This window comes from Rhinolophus sinicus, linkage group LG09 (genome assembly GCF_036562045.2).
Source record: "Rhinolophus sinicus isolate RSC01 linkage group LG09, ASM3656204v1, whole genome shotgun sequence".
Lineage (NCBI taxonomy): Eukaryota > Metazoa > Chordata > Mammalia > Chiroptera > Rhinolophidae > Rhinolophus > Rhinolophus sinicus.
Window position 1 is genome coordinate 40211061 of NC_133758.1, and position 24766 is coordinate 40235826.

The window sequence follows — 24766 nt, forward strand, 5'->3', positions numbered from 1 at the left end:
AAGCCGCAAAGGTGACACCCACTTTTCCATGAATGAGTTATAAATTAGCTTTGCTCTGTGGTGACGTCATAACCCATGGAGTTCAGCCAAGGTACACAGGTTATTATATAGATTTTTAAAAGGTAGTTAATTATAAATTTAATACCGAAATTTGAATAAGCAGAATGTTTAGAGATTGAAAGGGTGGCACAGGACCGGGCACCTAGAGCGCTGTCCTAATCAGGTGTAACCAGGCATAACACTTTCTAAGGTGGTGACCTGTGAAAACTGGAGAAAATGTTTCATTAATTAATCATTTCTAAATCCAAAAGAGGCTTGAAAATTGACCTACCTGCTTTAGCCCAGGATGGATAAATAGTTACATGGCCAGATACCGCTTCAGTTCCTGGGTTAATATATCTCAAAATAGCATGAAACAAAGAGAGACTTGACTTCCCCACATTCAACATGATCCTTATTTCATTCTGAAAAATACCAAAAGCCATAAAATATAGAAGAGACAACTGGTTAAAAGAAATGTTAGCCAAAAAGTGACTTTATTCAAGATTCACTACTAGGCTGGTAGTGTACACACACACACATACACACAAATACCCATACGACAAGCACCAAGCAACTATGTGGAAGATGGAAACAGGCAGGCCTAACAATAAAATAAAATCACTTACAATTAAAGTTACACTCCCTCAGCAACTGAGATCCTCTTTTGATCTTTTTGTAATCAAGCAGACAGAGCAGAATATAGCTGGACTAGTTAGGGAAAGCCACGGGGACAGAGGCAACCACCCCTGGCTGGGAGAAATAAAAAGGTGGAAGAGAAAGAAAGGATGTGTATTATTTAACACCAGCACCTCCCCAGAGAGACTACTCCAGGGTCCACTTCACATACATAAAATTCGAAATGGTCACAGAAACTAATGGTGGCTAAGGAAAGGTTATAGACCCCAAACACATTAGTGATAAAGTCTGTGTGTAACTAAAATATGCTCACTAAGTTATATGAAATTTGTGTCAATCCCAATCCAGAAAGAATGTGGGCTTTTGGAGCTGTGTGTGTATGGAGGGGTGGGGGGAGCGGGAGCGGGGGGGGGGGGGGGCGCGGGGGGTGTGTGTGCTCCTGTTGGTCCCCAGACCCCTGGTGCTCACACAATGCTCTAGTGTTGCTAAGCCATGCTCTTAAAGGAAAAAGTAGACTATTTTAATTCTGAACTTCAGACTACATGCTCAAGTCCAGCTGTGGTCCAAGGAAAGTTGATGAGACTTGAAAATTTCCAACTTAGTGGTTCTTCTGGTTTCTCCCCCAGCTCCTTTGGTTAAATATGAAGGGGACTTTTGTTGAATGACACATCTGTAACAATAAAGACTGACTTTGAGTGGGATCCCTGATGTGGGAGCAGGAGCTTAGCTGACCCATCTGAGGAACTCCAGCTGGCTCTCTCAATTTGACTAAGTTCATCTTGAAGTGTTACTTCCAAGTTGGAAAATAAAAATGCAAAACTGTATCAGGAGTTGTGTAAAGTTATTGGTGATTTGAAGAACACCACCAAGGTCCTCTGCTTAAAAATACTTACAAAAAAATTCACCATTAGAAATTCATTCCTTTGTGTTAACCAGCTATTTCTCAAACCCTAAACATCTGTGGGAAGGTATATACCTTGACTGAGCACTCATTCACATCCTGTTTTGACTCAGTGGGATCCACTGCTTTTTTATGAATAATGAAGTAAGATCGGGGAACTAAATAAACTGAATTTCTGTATTTGAGGAGAAAGAGAAATCAGTGAGGTGTCTTAACATCCTAAGTACTGCTTGGAAAAGGCAGCCTGGATGGGGATTTTGGCCAAGCAAGAAGCAGTGTTAGAATCAGTGGAGGCTCCAAGGGAACTGCAAACAAGTCCCAGTTTCTCTAAGGGCTAAATGAGATAGAAATAGCTAGTACTTAACCTGGATCTGCTAAGGACATATATTGAGTTACCATGGTCATCAGTTTGCCTCTTTTATTCTGAATTTCTCCACTGAGAAACACAGCTTGAAGAGGCCAACCCCAGAGAGAAATTTTGAGAACAAAATTACTCAATGACTACACAGAAATGTTTCATTGTATATATTAAGTTCTAAAGGTAAACAAATAAAGTGTAAAATCCTTAAGTATTCCAATACAAAGCCAAGAGAGATGGATACAGCAGAGAAGAATGAAGGAAAAGAGAAATGTGGGGAACAAAAATGAAATAACACTGCCTAAAACTCCTCATTTATCTTAGTTTCTATTCAAATACTAATTCAGAGCTTTAAAAAGAAAAAAAAAAAAAAAAGTCAAAAATTAGCCACACAAGCTTTATTGGAATTATTTAAGTCAACTTATTTTTATTCTTCATAAACGACTTTAAAGAAAAATGTCTCTCATGTTAAAATAGAGCCTAATCTTGTTTGGAAAACTTCTTATAAAAAAGTCTCCAGAGATAAGCACCATATTTCTTTAATCCTTTTATTTTCTGGTGTGATGACCAAATTGAAGTAACAATAAACTGTAAAATCAATATATATGCTTATCAGCTAAAATCCAACCCTACCCTGAGTTCCATCCATATTCTGGAGGAAAAGAATCCTAGAATCAGTTTTGGAGACAGTTTTTCTTTTGCAGGGACTGAGAAAGCTGTGGGTAAGTATATGGGCTACTCTGCCACGAAGCTGTTTCCTACTGGCTACATACCTGTACAGAGGTCATCTGAGCATATCCTCTCCAGCTAAATTCAGGAAACTCCCGGGGATCATATCCAAACCGAAGTTGTCTTCCGTTAGGTGTAGTGCCATCTTCAATCTCATACTTCATATGATGCAAATCCGGGAAATAGTAGTTGTTTTCAGGTCTTTTATAAATAAAAAGAAAATGTCAATATAGCAAGTTGTGTTCATTGATAATTTAAATATCCTTTAATCCCATTAGCTACTGCTAAAAGAACTCCCACCAAATTGACAGAGAACATTAAATAAGGACGAATGAGAGGGGCCCCTGGCTTTTTCTCTAAATTATTGCTTTCACTCATGTAAACATACACATAAAACACACTCAACACCTATACATCGCAAGCAGTAAAATGAGAAAATCATTTCCCACAACCCCTAGTGGTAGCATCTTTTAAAATGTTCTAAGTGGTTGTCAACAACTTAGCAAAGTCAAATTAGGTTACTTACTATAAATTCATTCATTCATTCATTTATATAATCATGTTTACTCATTACACAAATATTAATATCGGTGTGCCAGGAACTGTTGCTAAGCACCACAGATACAAAAGTGAACATGACATAAAATATTGCATATGCTGTTTGTAAATATATAGCATTAGAATGATTTTTCTATGCCTTGTTTTCTCTTAAACTATATGCCTATAAATGGATTGCTTCTAAGAGTACAATAAGGGCAATCACAGAGAAGGATCAAAAATATTCCAATACTTCTGTGACATTTTATATTCAAACAACCTGAAGTTCTTCAAAATGGCACATATTGACAATCCAGTCACATATGGTACTAACAGCAGTTAGTGGATGTAAAGCCATAAAGATCATTTAGTAAAAGCAAATAAATGGCATGCCTCTATATTGCAGGTAGAATTAGGAATGCTTACAATTTTTCTGGAGGTAATTTACAAAGATGCTTAAAAATATCCACCCCCATTGCCTCAATAACTATACTTCCAGGAATATATTCTAAAGAATGATTTTATATATCATATTATATATATTGTCAAAGATATATATCAATTATATATATTGTCAAAGAATTAACATAAAAGAATGTTTATATTATATTAGTAAAAACTTGGAAACAACATGTATGTTGTTTTCATACAGAAATGTACAATAATTATGAAATCATTAATTAAATTATAAAATATTATGTAACCATTAATGTTTTTTTGAAGACTGATGATAATGGAAAATGTTCATAATAGCATGTGATGAAATTGATATAAATTATATGGAAAAAATAATACTAATTTTTATTCATAGAAAAATCCTAGGGATACATACAAAAAAAATATTAAAAGGGGTTTTCTGTGGATGCTGAAATGAAGATTAATCTTTGCCCTTTAACTTTTGGGTACTTAGGAAAATTTTACAGTGAATATATATTACATTTATTATCCCAAAGTTATTTAGAAAACAAAGTGAATGTGAATGCATTCTCAACTTGCAAGAAAAACTGAAAATGCTCAGAGTAGTTTAGGACAGAAGGAGGCAAGATTTACCAACCTGAAGAAAAGGTACCTATGCTGCTGGTATCTATTATGTTCCTTTTATTTTGTTTATCATTTACCACCAAATCAAAGGACATGTTCTAAATTTCATACATATGTATTGACTGTAATGTAAAAAGTCGATATGTTTGCCTCTGGGTGGGCAATTTAATTCCTATTCAGTTGCATTATTTCAACCCCCAAATTAGCCAATCACCTACACAGATGGAAGGAGAAAAAACTTATGCTTCCTAAGTAGGGAAAAGACCACTTTATCAACACGAGGGTGGAAAGAAGTAAAACATGGGTGGAAAATGTTTCTGAACCTGTTTACAAAATTCCTCTGGTCCACCATGCGCCTGGCTAGTTTGCAGGAAAACAAGTCTACAGACGTGTCCTCTTCCTTCATATACCTTGTATTACATGGCCCAGCAGTGACTGCTGTTTAGAAATGCCTGAAAAAAGCACAGCTGAGATGCTCTGACTTAGAATTCAATTGCTGGAAACATGGAGTGAACGGAGAGACGTGCCATACTAAATAGGAACAATTTAGCTTAACTACATAAAAGATTTCTTTATTCATCTGTTGATGATGCATCAATAGTGAAGGTACTTGAGATTTAGAAGTTGCATTTCACAGAGTTTCCAGCGTATGATTAAAAGTCAGAATATTAAAAAGTAGTTTTTTTCTTTCCTCCACTGAGGGAAAATTATGGACGGATCATGGTTTCAAAAATATATGTAAATTGCTAAATACGACAAGACGAAGAGACAGTATGCTGCTATATGTGCTACATAGCTTCTTTGGGATATCAGTTTCCACTTCGCTCCCCTGCTCCTACAGTTTCATTTTAATTTGCTCTTGTGTGAGATGAGGGACTTCTTCCCCCTTCTGAAATTTTCTTAACACCCCTACTCATGGGTCCCAAGAGAGAAGCAGGACCTGCCCGGCTCCTCCATGGAGGCTCTGCCATGGGAACCTGCCTCATGCATGCAGCTCTAGTCTCTCCCACATAGCTTTTTGTACCTGTGGGAAATTTGCAGTAGGCTGCTCCATGACCTATAAAGTGGAACTGTTTTTAGGGGCAACCTTACCTCCTGTTTTAATAGGACTCACTCACAAGTGTCCACATTTCAAATATCAGTACAGCTCCATTTGCCCTCGCTCCTTAGGACTGTTTCTCTCCTCACCAGAACTGTCAGTACAGACAAGACTCTTCCATAACATTACTGTGGGAAGAAACCTTCCTGAAGACTCACCGCTGACAAGTGTTCCCCACGATGTGCTCTCGGCACTGGCATACTCCAGAGGAACTACTACACATGGGGGTGATTGCTCCACCAATGTCACACTGACACCCTGAAAGTCAAGAAATAGCAGTGGTTACTCATCAAAGTATCCCCATGCCGATGCTTTCCAGCCTCCGTAAGAAGTGGAAATCAGTGAGCCAAGGGATGCAGCACTGTGCCCTCTTTCCCCTGCCACATCTTACATCCAGCAGGTGTTTGAAATATGTATGAACTTCCCAAACTAAATAGCATCTCCCTCCAAAAGTCTACCTGTAAGTTGGAGGTGCACTTGTAGGCCAGCTCCAACACTGTCATCCAAGATAAAGGGACAGTAGCCCAGGAGCTAAAAATGATTTGGCAACATAGTGCTATTATAAACACTGTGTACTAAGAGAGGTAGTGGGAGATACAAGAATAGTCTTGTGGGGCAACTGCTGCTCCGCAGTTTTATTATTTAACACAACATTATCTCTAAAAATCTGGTGTGAGGTTCTTGTATAAAGATATACAAAATACATCTTTAACATTACTAAGCCTTGATGTTAGTTACAATGACTCTCCCATTCTAATTATGTTTTTAGAATTAAATCAACAGTGTGCTGGTAATAGTGGAAGCAGCCCCATTTGCAATTTATTACTAGTTACATCTGAATGTTTGGCCCAACTCCCTGGACAGAATTTGTCAGTCCCATCCATCAGAAAGTCTGCACGAAGACCATGAACTCAGAAGAAAGCTTATCCTAACGGTCTTTGCCCATCAACACTTTTGCTTAACTCAGGACCCTGTGAAAGTATTTACCTTGACACCCAAAGTAATTGCTCTTTTCTAAAGCAAAATATCCATCTTCGCATATGTCACAGGAATCACCACCGACATGGGACTTGCAGTGACAGTCGCCATCTCGCTGTAGAACAATGAGCCAGATGACAAAATTGGATTAAGATTACAGCATTTGCTAAGCTTCAAGATTTAAAACTGGCTTTGTGTAATATGAAACAGTGTAGCCAGCATCTGAAAACTTTCAAAAAGATTACCATGCGTGCAGTGCAATTGTCCTGTATAGTGTCCTCCCACAGAAACGCCACAATCAATTGCTGTAACATTCTACTGGTACCATATGAAAAACTGGCTCACATTACCTGCCCACACTCTCCAATTCCACTCACTGTTCCCAACACATGGCACTGGCATTCTGTGAAAATAAGAGAACATCCTTCGACCAAGGTTACACAAAGGACAGTTCCCCGGCTCTGGGAACATGACACACCAGCAATATTACATGTGCAGTCACTTCCTAGCATGCTTCAGCAGAATTCCAGTTTGCACTGTTGAAGCCTAAAATTAGACTGCTTTCTGGCGTCAGCAGAACAGCCAGATCAATACCATCCACCTACAAAGAGTAATGGCTAGTTTATGACCACTCTAATAGAAAAACTGCTATCTCGGGATTTTTAAATGATTCTAATGTCAAGGTCATTACTGACACGCTTACATAAAAATATACTCTATTTAAGGATATTCACTCCACTTAGCCATCATTAATTCAGTGGTTTTGAGTCTTATCTTGGCTTTAATCTAAGCACAAAATGAAAATAAAATCAAGTCAGAAAGATTGGATTATAAAAACAAGGCAGTAAAAACCATTTATCAAGTAGCTGTCTTCACAAACAACACAATTCATATGGAAACGGGATATAAATCCCTGGCTGAGATTTTGAAAATGAGAGTTCTGCCAAAACTGGGGGGAAAATACATCAAAATATTTACACAAAATTTCAAACAAACTGAACTGATTAAATGAATAGCTCTTTCATGGGTTTAGTCACTGGGGTCGAAAAAAATTAAGTGGAAGCTACAATATAGTAAATTATTATGTACCAGAAGCTTTACCTGAACATCCATTGGGGTTTTCTTTGGCCAGATTCCAATATAATGGTTTGCAGATGCTGCACGTAGGACTTGCAACATGAAGCTTGCACTGGCAATGCCCCTTTAAAAGAAAAGGAAACTAAGACTTGACATCTCAGAATTAGGCATGTTTTCAAACATGTGTTGTGTACAAAGCTTGTCACAGAAATGTGTTTTGAGCATGAAAAGTAAATTAAGTGTATCCAGGGGGAATAAAAGTACAGGGTTGATTTCAACAGTCTGCTAATTGCTTTTGTATTATTATTCATTTATTTGTTATACACGTAATGCATATTTCTGGTGAAAACAAAACTGGAAAATACAGAAAAAGAAAAATTTAAAAATCACTCTGATTTATAACGTTGGCATTGCTGATTCTGTTACAGTCTGGACTATAAATTTAAATGGAAAAAGATCTGAATATTTAACATGTGAGCATCAGTAGAAAATTACGTTTATCTGAAAGTGTTTTGTAAAGACACGTGCTTAAACATCGTCTAGGCTCATAGGAAAGAGGCAGAACCTCTCTCCCATCGCCCTTGCAGGGCCAGAGGTCCAGCGTCTCCAAGCTCTGAGGCTAAGAAGACAGATAATTTCTAAAATGCTTAGAAAACTAATCCAAATAGTGTAGTACTGTTGTGCTGGTAGTAATATCACACAAATTGCAATTACTTTGTGCACATACAGCTTTATTTATGTGAATTTGGCCTTCTGTTTTCTTAATTTTAATCATGTATGTCAGGCTCCAGGGTGGCAATGCCCTCAGAGTAATCAACGATAACAGTTAAATTGTAGGACTCTAGAATTCAGCTTAAGTAAACTTTATTCTTTTGTTTTTGAAAAAAAGTCATAATATTACATATGCATTTTGAAGACAAGCAATGACTTCTTTAAGCAATTTGGCCTTAGGCCTCATTTTAATTTACTTTTAATTTCAGGACGCTCCCAAATGTGTTAGTCTTTTAAAAAGCATCAGAATAATAGTTAGAATTGCAACCCTTTAATAATTCTCCACTTACCAAACTGGAGTCAAGGGTACCGGCTAGGTCACAGGAACTGCTGGAGCCTGTATGTGATTCAGAAGTGCTTTAAATATCTGGGTGCTAATGTTTATTTGTTTGTCTCTTTATTGTGATGTTTTGAGTTTTGAAAGATTTACTTGTTTTTAAACATAGCACCTCTACATTTATATTTTTTGATAGACGGGTAACAAGGACTTTGCATGTAATTCAGAAAAAAGCACCCCAAGTCATCTTTAGAGCCCTTAATCCCCAAGTCACCCCCTTTGCTACTGAACAACTCTAGTCCCTGCCTACTACTCAAAGTTCAATTCTAACTGATGATGGAGGAGACTGGGAAAGGGAGACTCTAGAATTTTGAGCATCTTTAGGATTATCCAGAAGAGGGCAATATTGCACCAACAGATTTTTTTTTTTTTAATTGTCCAATTAAAAAGACATTATGGACTTTCTAAGTACATTTTTTAGTTAACCAAGACTTAATTCTCTAAACATCACAACCCCTTTGTTCCTCAACTGTACTAAAATTATTTCTACATACTATTTTTCAATATAGTATTACAAGCCCAATATAATCTCTCTTCAATAAATTGGGATCTTGCAATGGCTCAGTGTTAGGATTACATAATATTAGAAATGAAGAGAGGTTGGGTAAGCCTGCTCTGAGCCAAGTTTTTCCAATAATTTAAGTAAACTCTTGTTTTCTTACAAATTGTTCTTTAGACTTTTTGCCTTTATTGTCCCCTCTTAGTCTTAGTCTGTTTCAGCTTCTTCCTCGATGAAATTCATATTCTCTCTCTCTCTCCCCTTCTCTCTCTCTCCCCCTCTCCCTCTGTCCCTCTTTTCTTTGTTGACGTTCCATTGCATTCTTCTGTATTAGTCAAAATGACCTTCCTGCTCTTTGTGGTTTTCCAACCTGGCCACACCCAGCCTTTGGCTCCTCTCCAGGCTAACAAGCTCTGGAGAAATTCTCATTGCTGCCCAGCCCCACTGCCCACTGACACAGTACTTCCTGCAGCATCCCTTCCACTCCTGACCCTGTGGAGGTGAGCAGACCCAGTCCTGGACAGCCTCACGCTCTGGGGACCTTTAGGCAAGCAGCCCCTTCTGACTGCTGGCTACAGTTTCCACCAGCAAGAAAATCTGGTCTCTTGAGGGTTCTGGTGAGTCAGGTTCTGGGGAGCCCAGTGTGAGCTGTGGCTCTGTCTCAGACAGCTCTGAATGCATGGCTCCAAGCACTGCTATCAGGAACAGGAAGGGGTCTAAGAAAAACAGATTCTCCTGATGGAAAGTCTGGTTCAGCCTTTCACAAACACCTCTTCTCAACAGAGAAAGGGTCCTCTGAAAGTCACAGTCAGGAGCTACTCACCACTGCAGGCTGCAGGCACCTGAAGTACAGTGAGATCCCCCAGGCGTCTTAGGTCCATGACCTTGGCCACAGAGCATGCAGACTCGCAATCTCTTGTATCAGTGGAAGGATGAGTACCATTGTCCCATGACAGTGTTTCCTCCTTGGCTTGCTCTTTCCAAACCAAAGAGACCTGGTTCGCCCCACTCCCCTGTCCCTCAGATCTATGCTGATGTGTGATGACACAATTCCCAGGAGGTCAGTGGTAGGCAAGGAAAGAGGGGCAGAAATCCAGCAAAGGTCCTGCTCAGCTCGGCCGAAAGAGGACCTGTTGGAACTCCCCTTGGGAGATGATACAGCAGCCAAAGTCAGTGCCACAGCCCAGACCCAGAGACAAACCGGGATGCCTTGGGATGGGAACAAGGAACACTGGGCTTAACAGAGTCATCTAAAAGGGGTCACGTTTGCCACACTGCTACCGACGGAGAATTTACACGGGAATCAAGAAACACAAATTTATAACACATGGGAATTTTTTTTAAAGAATTAGGAATAAATCATTTCTGCCTCCCTCTGAGGCCTTGAACTGGGAAGGAAGCAGGCAGATTAGGGTGAAATGTATAGATGAGACCAGTGGTGGGTCTCCAGGGGTTTGCAGGCTGCTCTGGGAGCCTGGCTGCACACAGTTCAGAGAGGAACCCACCCTCGGCATTCTGATGTCTTCCCTACCTTGGCAGTGGGGGAAATCATAGGCTCCTGAGAGACACCTGTCACACCGCCGTCCTGTAATCCCCGGCTGACAGTCACATTGTCCAGTCACTGGGTTGCAGGGCGTCTGGTAGGAGCCAAGGGTTGAACACTGGCAGGCTGGATGAAAAGATCTCAGTCAGACACAAGGCAACAGGGTATGGGACCAGGAGAAGAGCACGGTGGTGGAGCTAGAAAGACCGAAATCCAAGTTCCAGCTTCACCTCTTATTAGACCTGGAACCTGAAAAAAGTTGCTCAAATGCCCTAAACCTGGTTCCCCTTCCTTAAATGGGAATAATACTAACATCTACCTGATAAGATTGTTGCCAGAATTAAATAAGATAATACTTGAAAGAGCTGGGGACAATGCCTGTCTCATAGTGAGCACTCAATAAATGCTCGTGGTTTTTTGTTTTGTTCTTTTGCTGTTGTTAATTTCATATTCAGCAAGATTGGCTGGTCATGGATGAGGGCTTTGGGAATGCTCCTTGCACAGAGTTATTGGTGCTCCTAGGAGGAGGATAGACGGAACAACTGATGAGGGATGTAACTCATTGGAAGGGCAATTCCACATCCCACGGGGGATCAAGCACAAACCATTCCAGTCAGGATAGGCCTCCAATTGTACCCTTTTTTTCTCTGTCCATCTCTCTTCACACCCTGATTTGTCAAGGTCTAGTGTAGTTGAATAACTATGCAGGCAGGGTTGGGAATGGATGGGAAATGCATCCCAGTTTCCTTTCTCCCACCTCAGGTAGGGGAATTAAACATGCATGGATGGAGAGAACAAATTCTGGCCATTTCCTTCTCTGCTCCTTTCCCACTGGGTCAGGTTCCTACCAGTTTCTATGTGGCTAACATTCTACAGCCCTGCAGTTACCCAGCAACACTCCCATTTGCACTGCAAGGATCCCACTTCTGGGGAGAGGTGAGCAGTGGAGACAGCCCACTAAGCTAGATGGACCATTTCCCACCTTAAGAACTAGAAGGAACTGGAGATTGTCCCCTTGAATTCCACTGTCACATAATGAAGTTCAGAAGTTAAGTGACATTTCCAAGGTCATGAACGAGTCTGTAGCAAGGGTTTCAGTCTCTGGGGCAGACACATCTGGATTCCAGTACCAGTTCTGCCACTTAGCTGTGCAATCATGAGCAAATGGCTTGATCTCTCTAAGCCTCAGTTTCTTCTTCTAGAGCTGATGATAGTACCTACATCATGAGGTCATTAGAGAATGACCAGTGACAAGGCATGCAAAGCACTGAGCATGATGCTTGGCTAGAGGAAGTGCCCAGTAAGTGTTCACTCTTATTAACATTAATACTGTGATCACCCAAGGGCCAGCACGTGGGCAGGTGCTCATAAACCATCCCATGCTGCATTAACGGGAATCAATCGGTTAGGATTCCTGACCTCCAAATTTATATTCAGTGTATGCAGTAAAAAATATACAGAGAGGGTGCCAAAAAAATATATACACATTTTAAGAGATGGTCGACCTTGCTCAAGCAGTAGTTCGCCATAGTCAGAAATGTCTGGACGCTGATGGTAACCACTTTGAGCACCTCTTGTAGTTTCAGAAGTCAAACGTGACTTGTATTCATCTTTGGTTATCACTATATATTGAGTATTATAATTTTAATAGTTCTTTTCTTTCTTAAAATTTGTATACATTTTTTTGGCACCCTCAGTATACGCAACCTTGTTTGCAAGATTTCAAAAATTCCACACTTGTTGAGGTCTTGGGAAAGAAAAGATTCATGAAGTAAAGTGCCAATTCCAGTAATTTATTTGCAGGTGTCCTGAGGATATAAAGCCCCACATCACTAAGCCTTGGCACAGGGAGCTCCCACAGGGATGAGACTGTGCCATTTTCATTCTCTTTGACAGGACTCTGCCTAGACCCATGTGTAGTAAGTTACTCTGACAGTGCTTTTTGTGATGATGATAATGGTAGCATTTGCCTGAGTTGTCACTGAAATCATAAACTCTCATAAATGAAAGGGAACTTAGCTAGTTTTCTCATTTACAAATTATCGGGGACTTCAGTTGGCTGTGTGACTTTTTCAGAGAGGCATAGTTAGCAAGTGGAAGACCCAGACATCATTCTATTTTATATTCATCCATCCAGCAGATTTTGATTAAAGGTCTACTGTGTTCAACAGCACTGTGACTAGGTGTTGTGGGGGGAGGTCAATATGAAAAACACACATTCCCTGACCTCAGGGAGCTCAAAGTCCTGAAGAGTTGCTGGAAAAATATTGACATAGTATGAAGCAAACCACTCTACCATGCGCCCACCACCAAGAAACTATAGGGCAGATGAAGAAACATGCCTAATGCCACTCAGCTAGCTTGTGGCAGACAGCAGGACAAGGATTCAAATCTATCTGGGTCGATGTTCCTTCATGGTCCCATGTTCCCCTTAGGCCTGTCCTTAGAGCTCAAGTCCACATGAAGGGGCAGATTACTGAGGAAATACTCTTGGGTTCCATGATGGCAATTTTATGTGTCCACTTGGCTAGGCTATGGGGCTCAGATGTTTAGTCAACACCAGTCTACATGTTGTTGTGAAGGTGTTTTGTCTTTTTTTAAGATGTGATTAACATTTAAATCAGTTGACCTTGAATAAAGCAGATTACTCTCCACAATGTGGGTGGGCCTCTTTCAATCAGTTGAAGTCCATAAGAGAAAAGACTGAGGTCCCCAAAGAAGAAAGCATTCTGCCTCCAGAGTGCCTTGGGACTCAAGTGGCAACATCGACTCTTCCCTGGGTCTCCAGCCTCTGGGCCCACCCTGCAGATTTCGGACTTGCCAGCCCTCACAATCACATAAGCCAATTCCTTAAAACAAATCTCTCTCTCCACACACACACACACACACACACACACACACACACACACACACACCTTATCTGTTCTGTTTTTCTGGGGAGGCATGATTAATACAGGCTTTTTCTGCGATTTCTGCCCTAAAGGCAAATGCAGAGGGAAAGGCAGTCATACAGGCAGCCAGCTTAGCTGTATCACAGTGGTGGCAGCTCTGGCCAGCATAATGTGGGTGACATCCACACTGACCCCTAGGGCCTCAGGGGTTGTCCAGGGAGCCTCAGGAGATGCAGTGACACTCCAGAAGTGAAAAACAAAGACCCAGCCTTAAGTGCAGGTACACTGTTTTAAATTGTGAATTACTCAATCTGGCATCACCCTTCTCATTTCAATCCAGCTGTCAGTGAAAGCTGCCAAACCCAAACTCCAACATTGGCAACCCCTTTCTCACTCTTGGAAATACTATAAGGCTTTACAAATATTTTAATTGTGCTGTTTGTTTTGGTCCAGGTCCTTCGTAGTTTCTGGAGTATTTTACTGCTCATCTACTCCTCCTCATTGTTTCTGCTTTAAGACATTTTTACTCCCAAAAGTGATTTAAAAAAAATAACTACTGAAAGGTCCAAGGTGACAGGGAGCTTTTCTGTTGCGTTCCCCAATGTCTTCCAGCATCAGGCACAGTCCTAGTCCCTAGTACATGCCAAATAGAGACTGGTTACATGAAAGAATAAGCAACTATTGAAATTCTTCTACAGGGCCAGCCCATATAGGCTCTTGATACTCGTATGTGTTCTCATTGAATCTTGCAATGCTGCTATGAGGCAGGTATTGCTATGAGTAACACCATCCTCTTCTCCATCGTAAATAAGCTTATAGGTGAGGCAATACTACAGACATCACATGTAAATTACAAGGTCAATGGAGCCCCTTATTGTTTCAGGGATACTCTGATCACCCATGATTTTGGAGCATTTCCTTCTACTGGAAAAGCAGGCTGGCATCTTCTTCAGTCAGAGCCACAAAGCTAAAGCTCAGTTCTGTGACACATACCACCATCCACCTCTTTGGATAACTGGGCTTCGGGTAGATTTAATGTATAGAAAATCCTAAAGCTTCTTCCAACTAACCACCTCAATGTTCTCCTAGACAAAAGCTACATTACAAAGTGAAGGGCCAGTTCAAGGCAAAATTGCACAGAACTCAGCTTTAGACTTGCCCCCACACCCAGCCCTATGGAGTCTATTTTCCCCCATGGGGAGGCTGGGAGGACTCCCTCAGGAACATCCCAGGCCAGAAACCTTCCCTGAAGCTCTATTGACCACTGGCTGGTGCATTTGGACACTTCTCTTGGCTAGTTTGTCTGATTCATGAGCATATGCTGACAGAAGGAGGTTAATCTTAAACTGGCAACATATTTTTAGAATTTTTCTAGGAAAAGACCTGTTACCACAACCCAAAGACCACAGCCCAACAGCAAACTCCAGTGGAGAGAGTTCTGGGCCCTGAGTCTGGGGTCACTGTGGCCATGTGTCGGGTCAGTGTGGCTGAGGTTTGGGGACAGCTGCACTTTGCCCACCTCAGTCCCCAGTCATGGGAAGACTTGTTCACATTCCCATACTCCAAGCCTCTGTTCTAGCAAACTGCACGAGCAAAGGGTAGGAGGGAACTGGAGGAAGAGAAAATGAAGGAGAGGAAGGCAGGAATGAGGAGGAAGGAGAAGGAAAAGAAAGAGTGACATGGGAGAAGGAAAAGGTGAGAGTAAAACCCCAGAATGACCAAGTTAGCTGAGAGAATCACAGTCATATTCTATGGTTGGAGATATACAGCTGAACCAGACATCCACAGAAATATAAATTATAAATACATATAGACAATTCTCTAATGTGGTCTCATAGCTACAATTTGATTTACACCTATAGGAAACTACAGGACACTGAGTGGGTCAAAATTAAAATGAGAAGAACATGGCATTGTATTAAGAGAAGTCTGAAGTAAATTAAGTTAATTCAAAACATGAATATGGGACTGCAGTTGGCAAGAACAACTTAGAAGGGTTTAAAATTCCTTGCCAAGAAGATTTTAAAAATCTTTAAAGCAATACAGAGCAAAATCATAACATTTTTTTTTGGCCAGATATACCAAACCATCTGATGTAGGTTTTGGGGCCACGTTGATTTGATTCTAAAATTCAACGGGCCAAGCAATCAACTTCGGCTGAAAAGGAACATAAAATAAAATGTTGGGTCGGACTTTGATGCTAGACCAAGTTCAGATTTCAGTGAGTCTGAGCTTCAGCCACTAGCCTCGAAGCCACCCTCCAAGGGAAAAATTTTAAAAGATCACAAAAATTGTTAGAAAAAGGCAAGAGCAAGAGGAAGGAGACCATCACAGACAGAATGTCAGAGCATCCCAAACTCTGCCAGAACCTCATGGTTCAAATCTGGAACAACAAACTGCAGGGTATACCTCTAACCACACCAGGAATGAGGAAGGCCGTGCATTTCTTGCAAAACTTGGAAAACAGCTCTGAGGCAGTGGCGGGCTTCTTTGAGGCTGGATGTGTTCTGGTAAGGTCCACTAAGAAAGGCCTTGAGGTGAACTGCTTCCTCGCTTGAATTCCAGAGCCTGAATAATGTTTTCTTTCTCTCTCCCTCATCCACACTTTTGGATGGGGCTGAGAAACAGTGGAAAACAAAAGGGCATAGTGCAATTAGGGCACACAATACACTTGCCCCCCTCTCTGCCTCACTGAGTGAGCCTTCCCTCCGCTTAAACCACAGACAGAATCCAGCAGAGGCTGACACCACACATTCACCGGGGGAGCCAGAGACTGCTTACTGCTTTTCCTCGGGCCCCTCTCTGTAGCGGCTGTCAGCACATCTTCTCCCCCTCAGGCTTCCTTGTTCCACCATCTGGCTGGTAAGGTCAAATGGCTTTGGTAAACCTTCGGAAAAAGAGGTCCAAACAAACTCTACTGAAAATATAAATGCGAAGCTAGTCTTCCGTTTTAAAATCCTGACCCCAATCATTTAACATAGGGGATATTGCATTATCTTCTGCATAGTAGCTGATTCAAGAGCTTTTCATGCCAGGTGTCATCTCCTTAGGAAGACAAATGCTATAGTTAAATCCCAGAGGTTTTCCTAGTCTCTCATAGGATTGGTCACTTTGGGGAGCTAAGTTTTTTCAGATTGTGAGGATTTTTCTGACACATAGTTTTTCCACCCTTTTTTTGGTTATGGCACCCTGATTTTGCCATGGGGAAACTGCTCTTGCCCTGGCTCTGTCGATGCTGTTCAGACAGTGTTGACGCCACTCCCAAATCCACTGACACGGGGAGTCAGACTTGGCCGTGAGAGCACTGAATTCCATGGCCCCTGGGGGTAGGTTCCAAGGGGCATGTGGTCCAATCAAAGCCACACTTGCCCTGGAGGAGCACATACTGTACTCTTTTCCCCTAGACTTGAACCTAGAAGGATGAATGTATTAGTCTGCTCAGGTTGCCATAATAAAATGCCACAGACTGGGTAGCTTCAAAGACAGGCATTTATTTTCTCACAGTTGTAGAGGTTGGGAAGTCCATGATCAAGATGTCAGCTGATTCAGTTCCTGATGAGAACTCTCTTCCTGGCTTGCAAACAGCTGCCTTTTGCCGTGTCCTCACGTGGTAGGGAGATAGAGATAGAGATGATAGAGATAGAGATGGAGATAGAGATAAAGATAGAGATAGAGGAGAGAGGGAGGGCATGAAAGCTTCTTATAAGGACACTTATAAGGACACTAATCCTGTGGGATTACTGCTTCACCCTTTGATCACCTCATCTAATCTAAATTTCTTCTTTACTCCAAATACAATGTCTGACGTTTAAGTTTGTGAACTCATCCTAGAAAAAGTGCTACATACTTCATTGCTGAATATCAGTAGTCACCTTCAAAGTACTCCCCTCAGGAAGCTATGCACCAATGCCAGCACCTACTCTACCCTTCAAAGCAGTTTTGGAATTCTTCTAGACTTGCCATCAGAGCTGTTGTCATATTACGCTTGATGTCCTGAATGTCATCAAAATGTCTTCCTTTCATTATTTCCTTTATCTTCAGGTAAAGAAAGAAGTCATTGGGGCAGGGGGGGGGCAGCCAGAGGGCTCAGTGGGTTAGAGTGCAGTGCTCATAACACTCAGGTCGCTGGGTTGATTCCCACATGGACCAGTGAGCTGCGCCCTCCACAACTAGATTGAAGACTGAAGACAATGACTTGACTTGGAGCTGATGGGTCCTGCAGAAACACACTGTTCCCCAATATTCTCCAATAAAAAAAAGAAGTCATTGGGGGCCAGATCAGGTGAGTAGGAAAGGTGTATCAATACAATTATTTGTTTACTGGCTAAAACCTCCCTCACAGACAGTGCCATGTGAGCTAGTGCGTTGTCGTGAGGCAAGAGCCATGAATTGTTGGCAAAAAGTTAAGGTTGTTTTCATCTAACTTTTTCATGCAGCATTTCAGCACTTCCAAATAGTAAACATGGTTAACTCTTTGTCCAGTTGGTACAAATTCATAATGAATAATCCCTCTGATTTCCAAAAAGTTTAGCAACAACATTTTGACTCTTGATTTAGACTGACAGAACATTTTTGGTCATGGAAAATTTGCTGACTTCAATTGTACACTTTGATGCTTTGTTTTAGGGTCTTATTGGTACACCCATATTTCATCACCAGGGATAACACAGCCCAAAACATCGTCTTGCCTCTCCAAAAGGTCTTGGCAAACTTCAACTCTTCTTTGCTTTTGTTCATTAGTCAGCTCCTTTGGGACCATTTTTGCCATTTCTCATGCCAAGATTTTCAGTTAAGATTTTCCTGTTTCCCTATCGATGTTTACTTGGCCTGCTATGATTCTCCCAGTCAGCTGACGATTTGGACACACAATTCAATGAATTTTTGCAATGTTTTTGTCAGTTCTGCTCATTACTGGCTTCCCTGACCTGTCCTCATCAGTGTAATGTTCTCTCCTCTCAGAAAAACATTTGATCCATTTGTATACCGCCATTTTCTTCATGGCATTATCCCCATAAACTTGGACTAACATCTCCCTGACTTCACTTCCACTCTTGCCAAGTTTAACAAGAAATTTAATGTTTGTTCAGTGCTCTAATTCAAGCTTAGACATTCTCCCAATGGCACACAAAACATGCGACAACAATAATGAACATCACTCAGCAAGACACGGACACACGTCCACACGAACACTGCTGTGAGACACTGAAATACCAAAGTTATGAAACCTTACTGAGCTGTTTGTACAGGGCTCCCAGTGTAAGCACACCATGGCAAGTTGGTGAACTTAATTAATAGACCTCGTACACTCATATTTGGGGATTATGGCTTCAATATATGAATCTGAGGGGGCACAATTCAGTCCACAGCAATGTATGTGTAAGAACTGTTGGTTACCTTCCTACCATGACCTGAGGCCTCAGAATGAAGCCAAGATACTACAAGATAGCATAGTTAAAAGATGGAAGAAAACAGACCTGGCCACCAGCTTCTGAGCCTCTGGGTCAATTTCTTCCTGAAAACAAATATGCCTGGACTGTTCAATTATATCCAACAAACTCTTTTTGCCTTAAACTACTTTAGGTCAAGTTTTCTGTCATATGAAACTATACACTCGTAACTGACTCTTTAATCACTAAAATGTTCTCATTTTAAAAGTCCTTTTTTAAATTAAATGTATTGGGGTGACATTGGTTAGTAAAATTATATAGGTTTCAAGTGTACAATTCCATAATAAATCATCTATATATTGCATTGTGTGTTCACCACCCAGAGTCAGGTCTCCTTCTAAATAGTACTCTTACTAAAATGTATTATATACCATCCTTCAATCTGAAACGCGTATTTAGACATAATTTAACTATGACCTTATGATCCAGAGCCACCATTACAGTGCTCATCTACTTATTCTAATAGTAATACTGTCAGTACCTTCCTGAATTGGACAGGATTATTCATTCTCCATTAACTTGGCCTCAGACTGCTACAGATTTAAATTTCATGTCTGTTATTCTGTTTCCTCCCTTACTGTTAGTGTCTTTCCTTAACAATTTCCCCTCCCTTCTGATTTTATGTTTCTAATTCGCCATGGGTTTGGCTTGGAAAACAAATAATTAAACTTAGTACAATTATTATTATTTTTTTTAAAAAGAATAGGCTGAGAGAGGGCCTATGGGATTCTTTTAGTACTGAAATACATGGATTTTAGTGCACATATTATTGGGTGTGCCTTTTGTCCTTGCAGAGGCAATAGAGGATTGGGGGATCTTACTGCTTGATTCTCACTTTTGCTCCATATCCATGATCCAGATAGCCTAGTCCCAGCCAGGTGAAATAGTACTTTTCTGCAGTTCAGTGATTTTTTTTTTTTTTAGGAGGAAAACAATCGTCAGAGGTTTGAGTTTATTATATAAATCTGTGTTTAAATAGGTATAGCAATAAAAATGAATGCAGTTCCTAGAAACATATCAGAATCATGGTGTCCCTTTAAGGAAACCATGATAAATTAAGCTACATGGAGATGCAACTGTGTGTTGTACAACTAGTGCATTGAACAAGTACAACTCTTGGTGTAAACTAAATCCCATGGACCTTTCGACCTTTTTCAGTGTGGGTGATTGTCCCGCTGCACCTAGATGAAAATCCTAGTAAATTATAGGGCTTTTTAACATACTTAGGGTAGAGGGCAATCTCTTAAGTTGAAACCCAGTTTAAGCTCACATCTTCCCTCCCCCAGCTCTGACCTGACTCAGGACAAAAGTCTACAATGGGAAAAGGTGGTGGTGGTGGTGGTGGTGGTGGTGGTGGTGGTGGTGGTGGTGGTGATATTGAGGGGCTGGGCATTCTTTCTACATTGTTGGTTTCAATTTCACATCTGAGAAGTTTGGGGAGGGGTGGGGAAGAAGAGATAAGGGGAAAGCATTGTTATCCTTCCCCCAGCCCTGAAGACATCTGAAACTGACTCTTCTTCCAAGGCCTGTCTAGGGCCTCCTGGTGGTTCTCTACTGGGTACCTCCCTCCTGCCATTGCCATGCCCCCAAGTTATGGGTGCTTCTGGATTCCTGTTGTTTGTGACTCTTTCTTCAGCCCACAATTTCCTTAGCTCCTGGGTAATACATTAACCATGTCTTTTATTTTCTGTATTCTGATGCTTTGATATCTTGAGGCCTTGCTGATCTTGGAGGGACCACCTCTGTCAGGGTTAGCCAATTCCTGGAGAGCCCAGAGACTGCACTTTTCAAATGAAAACCCACCAATGCAGAGCCCACACCCCAACCAACTCCCCTATTGGCTGTCACACTCCAGGCCTCTACAGCCCTGCCCTAATCACTCCAAACAAACAGACACAGCCCCTATACCCCAGAGCCTGCTGAAACTGTTCCAACTAGCAAGTCTTAAGCTTGTTCACCCTGTCTCATCCATTCCTTCCTGCAGAAACCATAATAAAGTCTCCTGCGCACAGTTCCTCTCTCTCCCTGTGCCCCGACCAAACCTGGTATTTCCCCCCCTCCCCCCCCTCCATGGCATGCCTCTTGGAATCTGTGAGTAACAAACTATTTTTCAATGGCAATTATCTCCTGATCTGTTAGCCTTACTGAACCTCACATTTCCTATCAACACACTATCGTTTAGAACAGACATCTGGGTAGAAATGTCAGCTTCAGTGGGTGAAGTCTCCTGTTGCCTCTAGGTGGACAGAATCCAAGCCACCCGACGCTGGCTCTCCCACATATGACCATGGAAACACCCATATCCCGGGCTATTTCCAATGCAGCAGTACTCCATCTGCTCTGACACCAAGCAAGAGTCATCTAGTTCTCAGCCTATGGATTTCCGAAACCAAAGTCTGGCCCAGGCATCTCTGCCCCACTTGAGGCATCCTATGAAAGGCCCTTCATTAGGTCTGAGGTGAGGAGTAAGCATCCACCACCCTCTTGAGTAGAGGTTTACAGCACAGTGTTCTCCAGAGGTGTCCACCTGCCCAGAGTCTCTCTTCTCTACTCTCCTAACCTTTTTACATTCCTTTCAGTGTGAGAGGCTAGAGTCTATGGAACAGGTCTCCAGGAATTTCCTTTGAAAATCTGTGTATGGAAACTTGGCCTTGGAATTTTGCATCAGTCATAGTTTAGAGTCAATATTTCAATTTAAAAATTTTTTAAAGGGTAAAAGGGATCAAATATATGGTGATAGAAGGAGACCTGACTCTGGGTAATGAACACACAATGTGATATATAGATGATGGATTACAGAATTGTACACCTGAAACCTATGTAACTGTACTATCAATTGTCAGCTCAATAAACTTAAAAAAATAAGTAATTGAACTTCCCCCGCCCCCCCTCCAAAAAAAGGAGTGACTGATATGGATGATTTTTAAAATATTTCCCTTGTATTTGCTTCTAAATGCAAGAAAAGTTTTCTTGATATTTATATCAAGAACCTGAGATGATTCTCATTTGAGTGACTCCAATAAAAGTGTAGGTTATTGCAGACATTTGCAAAATCCTAATTATCTTATTATTGTTTCCCCACAAAAGACCCCAAGCTCAATCTATTTATCAAATTCAAACATTTTTAAAAGGTAACTGTGTCTGCCGCTTATATTTCTAGGTAGCTTCTTCCTAAGGTCAGACCCCTGACCCATGCTCTTGAGTCAGGGATGTAAAGGTGACAGCACGTTGACATGTAGACACTCCCTCTTTCTTGCTAAATTGAAGGCGGAAGAGTAAAGATAAGACTGTGGACTAAAGATAAAACAAGGTCTTACACTAGTTCCTTATGCTTCTGTCTTTGGTCCTTGCTCCTGCCTGGTAGATAATGTGCAAAAGATACGACAGCGCGTTTCTTGCCCCTTGAACAGGGTTGGGAAGGAATTACCCAGTGTGCACTGACATAGGAATATCTTCAGATGAATTGGGGCTTCTCAGGTTATTGCTGCAACTTACTGAGCAACCGTTTCTCGGTGAAAGAGAGATACTAAAATCACCCAAATGCTTTACGACTCCAGGCTGTAACTATTTGAAAGTGTGAAGCCAAAAGGCCAAGGAGCAGAATAAAACAAAAGTGACAAACTACACAAAAGCACAGACAAAATCCTCCAGGATCATTTAACACAGCAGCTTTTAAACTTTTTTAGCCATATCCACACTAAGATACATTTTGCACTGCAACCCAACACACACACACACACACACACACACACACACACACACACACACTTTGATAGATATATAGACACACCTTGATAAATAGATATAGATATAGAAATAGACAGATATACTTAAAACATACTCGTAGGTAACAACGAACAAGAACTTCACAAAACATTGCTTTCCATGACTGTTTTCGCTGCTTTCTAATAATTTCTAGTTCATTCTATTTCACTCTAATGCTGGTCTATACCCACTAAACTTATTTCTCCATCCAATAAAGGACAATGACCTGCAGTTTGTAAAACTGTGTGTTGGAGGTCAAGTCCTCATGCTTTTTGATGTCCTGGGACCTCTAGGTGCTGAAGGTGTTTAAGGAAGAGAATATAATTCCTGTGGTAATCTAGCCTGGGAGTCAAGAAATAGGCGTGGTGCTCATTACCCTGCAACTATATAGCTTTCACTTACTCTCCTGGGTCTGGAACAGTTGCTATAAAACAACTAATTTAAATTACTTTTAAGTCTAAAATTCGAATGCATATTGTTTTATCACTGTTGTAAAAGATACCAGGAGAAATGGGAGTCAATTAATGGAGAGATAAGATTGATGTGTGTCTGGAGAGGAAATACTCTGCTCTAATGTGTCGAATTCTTCCTTCATTCTGTGTTATTTTAGGAAAAAAACAAACAGGTTTATTGACACATAATTCATATACCATACAATTCATCCATTTAACATACACTGCAATGTTTTAAACACATTCAGTGTTGTGCAACCATCAGCATAATTTAATTTTACATTTTTGTCCCTCCTCAAAGAAACCCCATACTCATTAGTAAATACTTATTGCTTATCTCTGCCATGCCCCACCCCACCCCCAGCCCTCAGCACCCATTAATCTACTTTATGTCTCTATGAATTTGCCTCTTGTTGACATTTCATATGAATACGTGGTCCTTTGTGACCAGCTTCTTTCACTTAGCATAATTTTTTCAAGGTTCATCCATGTTGTAGCACATATCAGACCTTCATGCTTTTTGGGTGTTTTTTTGGGGGGCCAAATAATATTTCATAGTATGACTATATGACATTTTATGACATTTTTGGCTATTTGACTAATACTGCTATGGACATTTGTATACAAATTATTGTGTGGATATATGTTTTCATATATATCTAGGAGTGGATTTTCTGGGTTATATGGTTGCTCTGTTTAACTTGTTGAGAAAAAGTAAAACTGTTTCCAAATGACTGTACCATTTTGCATTCCCACTAGCAGTGTATGAGGATTCAAATTTCTTCACATCCTTGCCAAGACTTGTTTATTATTTTCTGCCTTTCTAGTGGATATGAAATGCTATTTCATTATAGTTTCAATTCATATTTACCTTGTAAACTAATGATGTTGAGCATCTTTTCACATGCTTATTGGTCATTTGTATATATCTTCTTTTGAAAAATTTGTATTCAAATTCTGTTTATTTTTATTTTTAAATTTTTAAATTTATTTCATTTATTTTTAAATTTGTATTAAATGTATTGGGGTGACATTGTCTACTAAAATTATATACATCTCAAGTGTACAATTCTATAACACATCATCTATCTATATATTGCATTGTGTGTTCACCACCCAGAGTCAGTTCTCCTTCCATCACTATATATTTGACTCTGTTTACTCTCTTCTTCCTTCCCCCCTCCACTTTTACTCTCTGGTAACCACTAAACTGTTGTCTATGTCTATGAATTTTTGTTTGTCTTGTTGGTTTGCTGCTTTCAGTTTTATATTCCACATATAAGTGAAATCATATGGCTCTTGACTTTTTCTAACTTATTTCACTTAGCATGATAATCTCAAGATCCATCCATGTTGTTGCAAATGGCAGTATTTCATCTTTTCTTATGACTGAGTAGTATTCCATTGTATACACCAGATCTGACAACGAAGTTCATGAACTCATCCTAGAAAATGTGCTACATACCTCATTGCTGAATATCACTATGGTCACCTTCAAAGTAGCCCCCTTGGGAAGCTATGCACCAACGTTGACCCTTCAAAGCAATTTTGGAACTCTTTTTCTGGAATGGCCATCAGAGCTGTTGTCGTATTACCCTTGATGTCCTGAATGTCATCAAAATGTCTTCCTTTCAATATTTCCTTTATCTTTGGGTAAAGAAAG

The 24766-nt window shown here is 40.7% G+C and overlaps 1 protein-coding gene across 1 annotated transcript in view; it reads right to left on the bottom strand.

Annotated features, from left to right (window-relative positions):
- LAMA3 (laminin subunit alpha 3) overlaps positions 1 to 24766 on the bottom strand; it is a 258618-nt gene that overhangs the window by 132171 nt on the left and 101681 nt on the right. The window contains exons 13-20 of the mRNA XM_074339734.1: positions 10537 to 10674; positions 8460 to 8506; positions 7423 to 7522; positions 6672 to 6724; positions 6331 to 6436; positions 5502 to 5601; positions 2711 to 2867; positions 332 to 464 (exon numbers count right to left, since the gene is read on the bottom strand). Coding sequence (XP_074195835.1) covers positions 332 to 464; positions 2711 to 2867; positions 5502 to 5601; positions 6331 to 6436; positions 6672 to 6724; positions 7423 to 7522; positions 8460 to 8506; positions 10537 to 10674 — 834 coding nt within the window. The remainder of the gene's footprint in view (positions 1 to 331; positions 465 to 2710; positions 2868 to 5501; positions 5602 to 6330; positions 6437 to 6671; positions 6725 to 7422; positions 7523 to 8459; positions 8507 to 10536; positions 10675 to 24766) is intronic.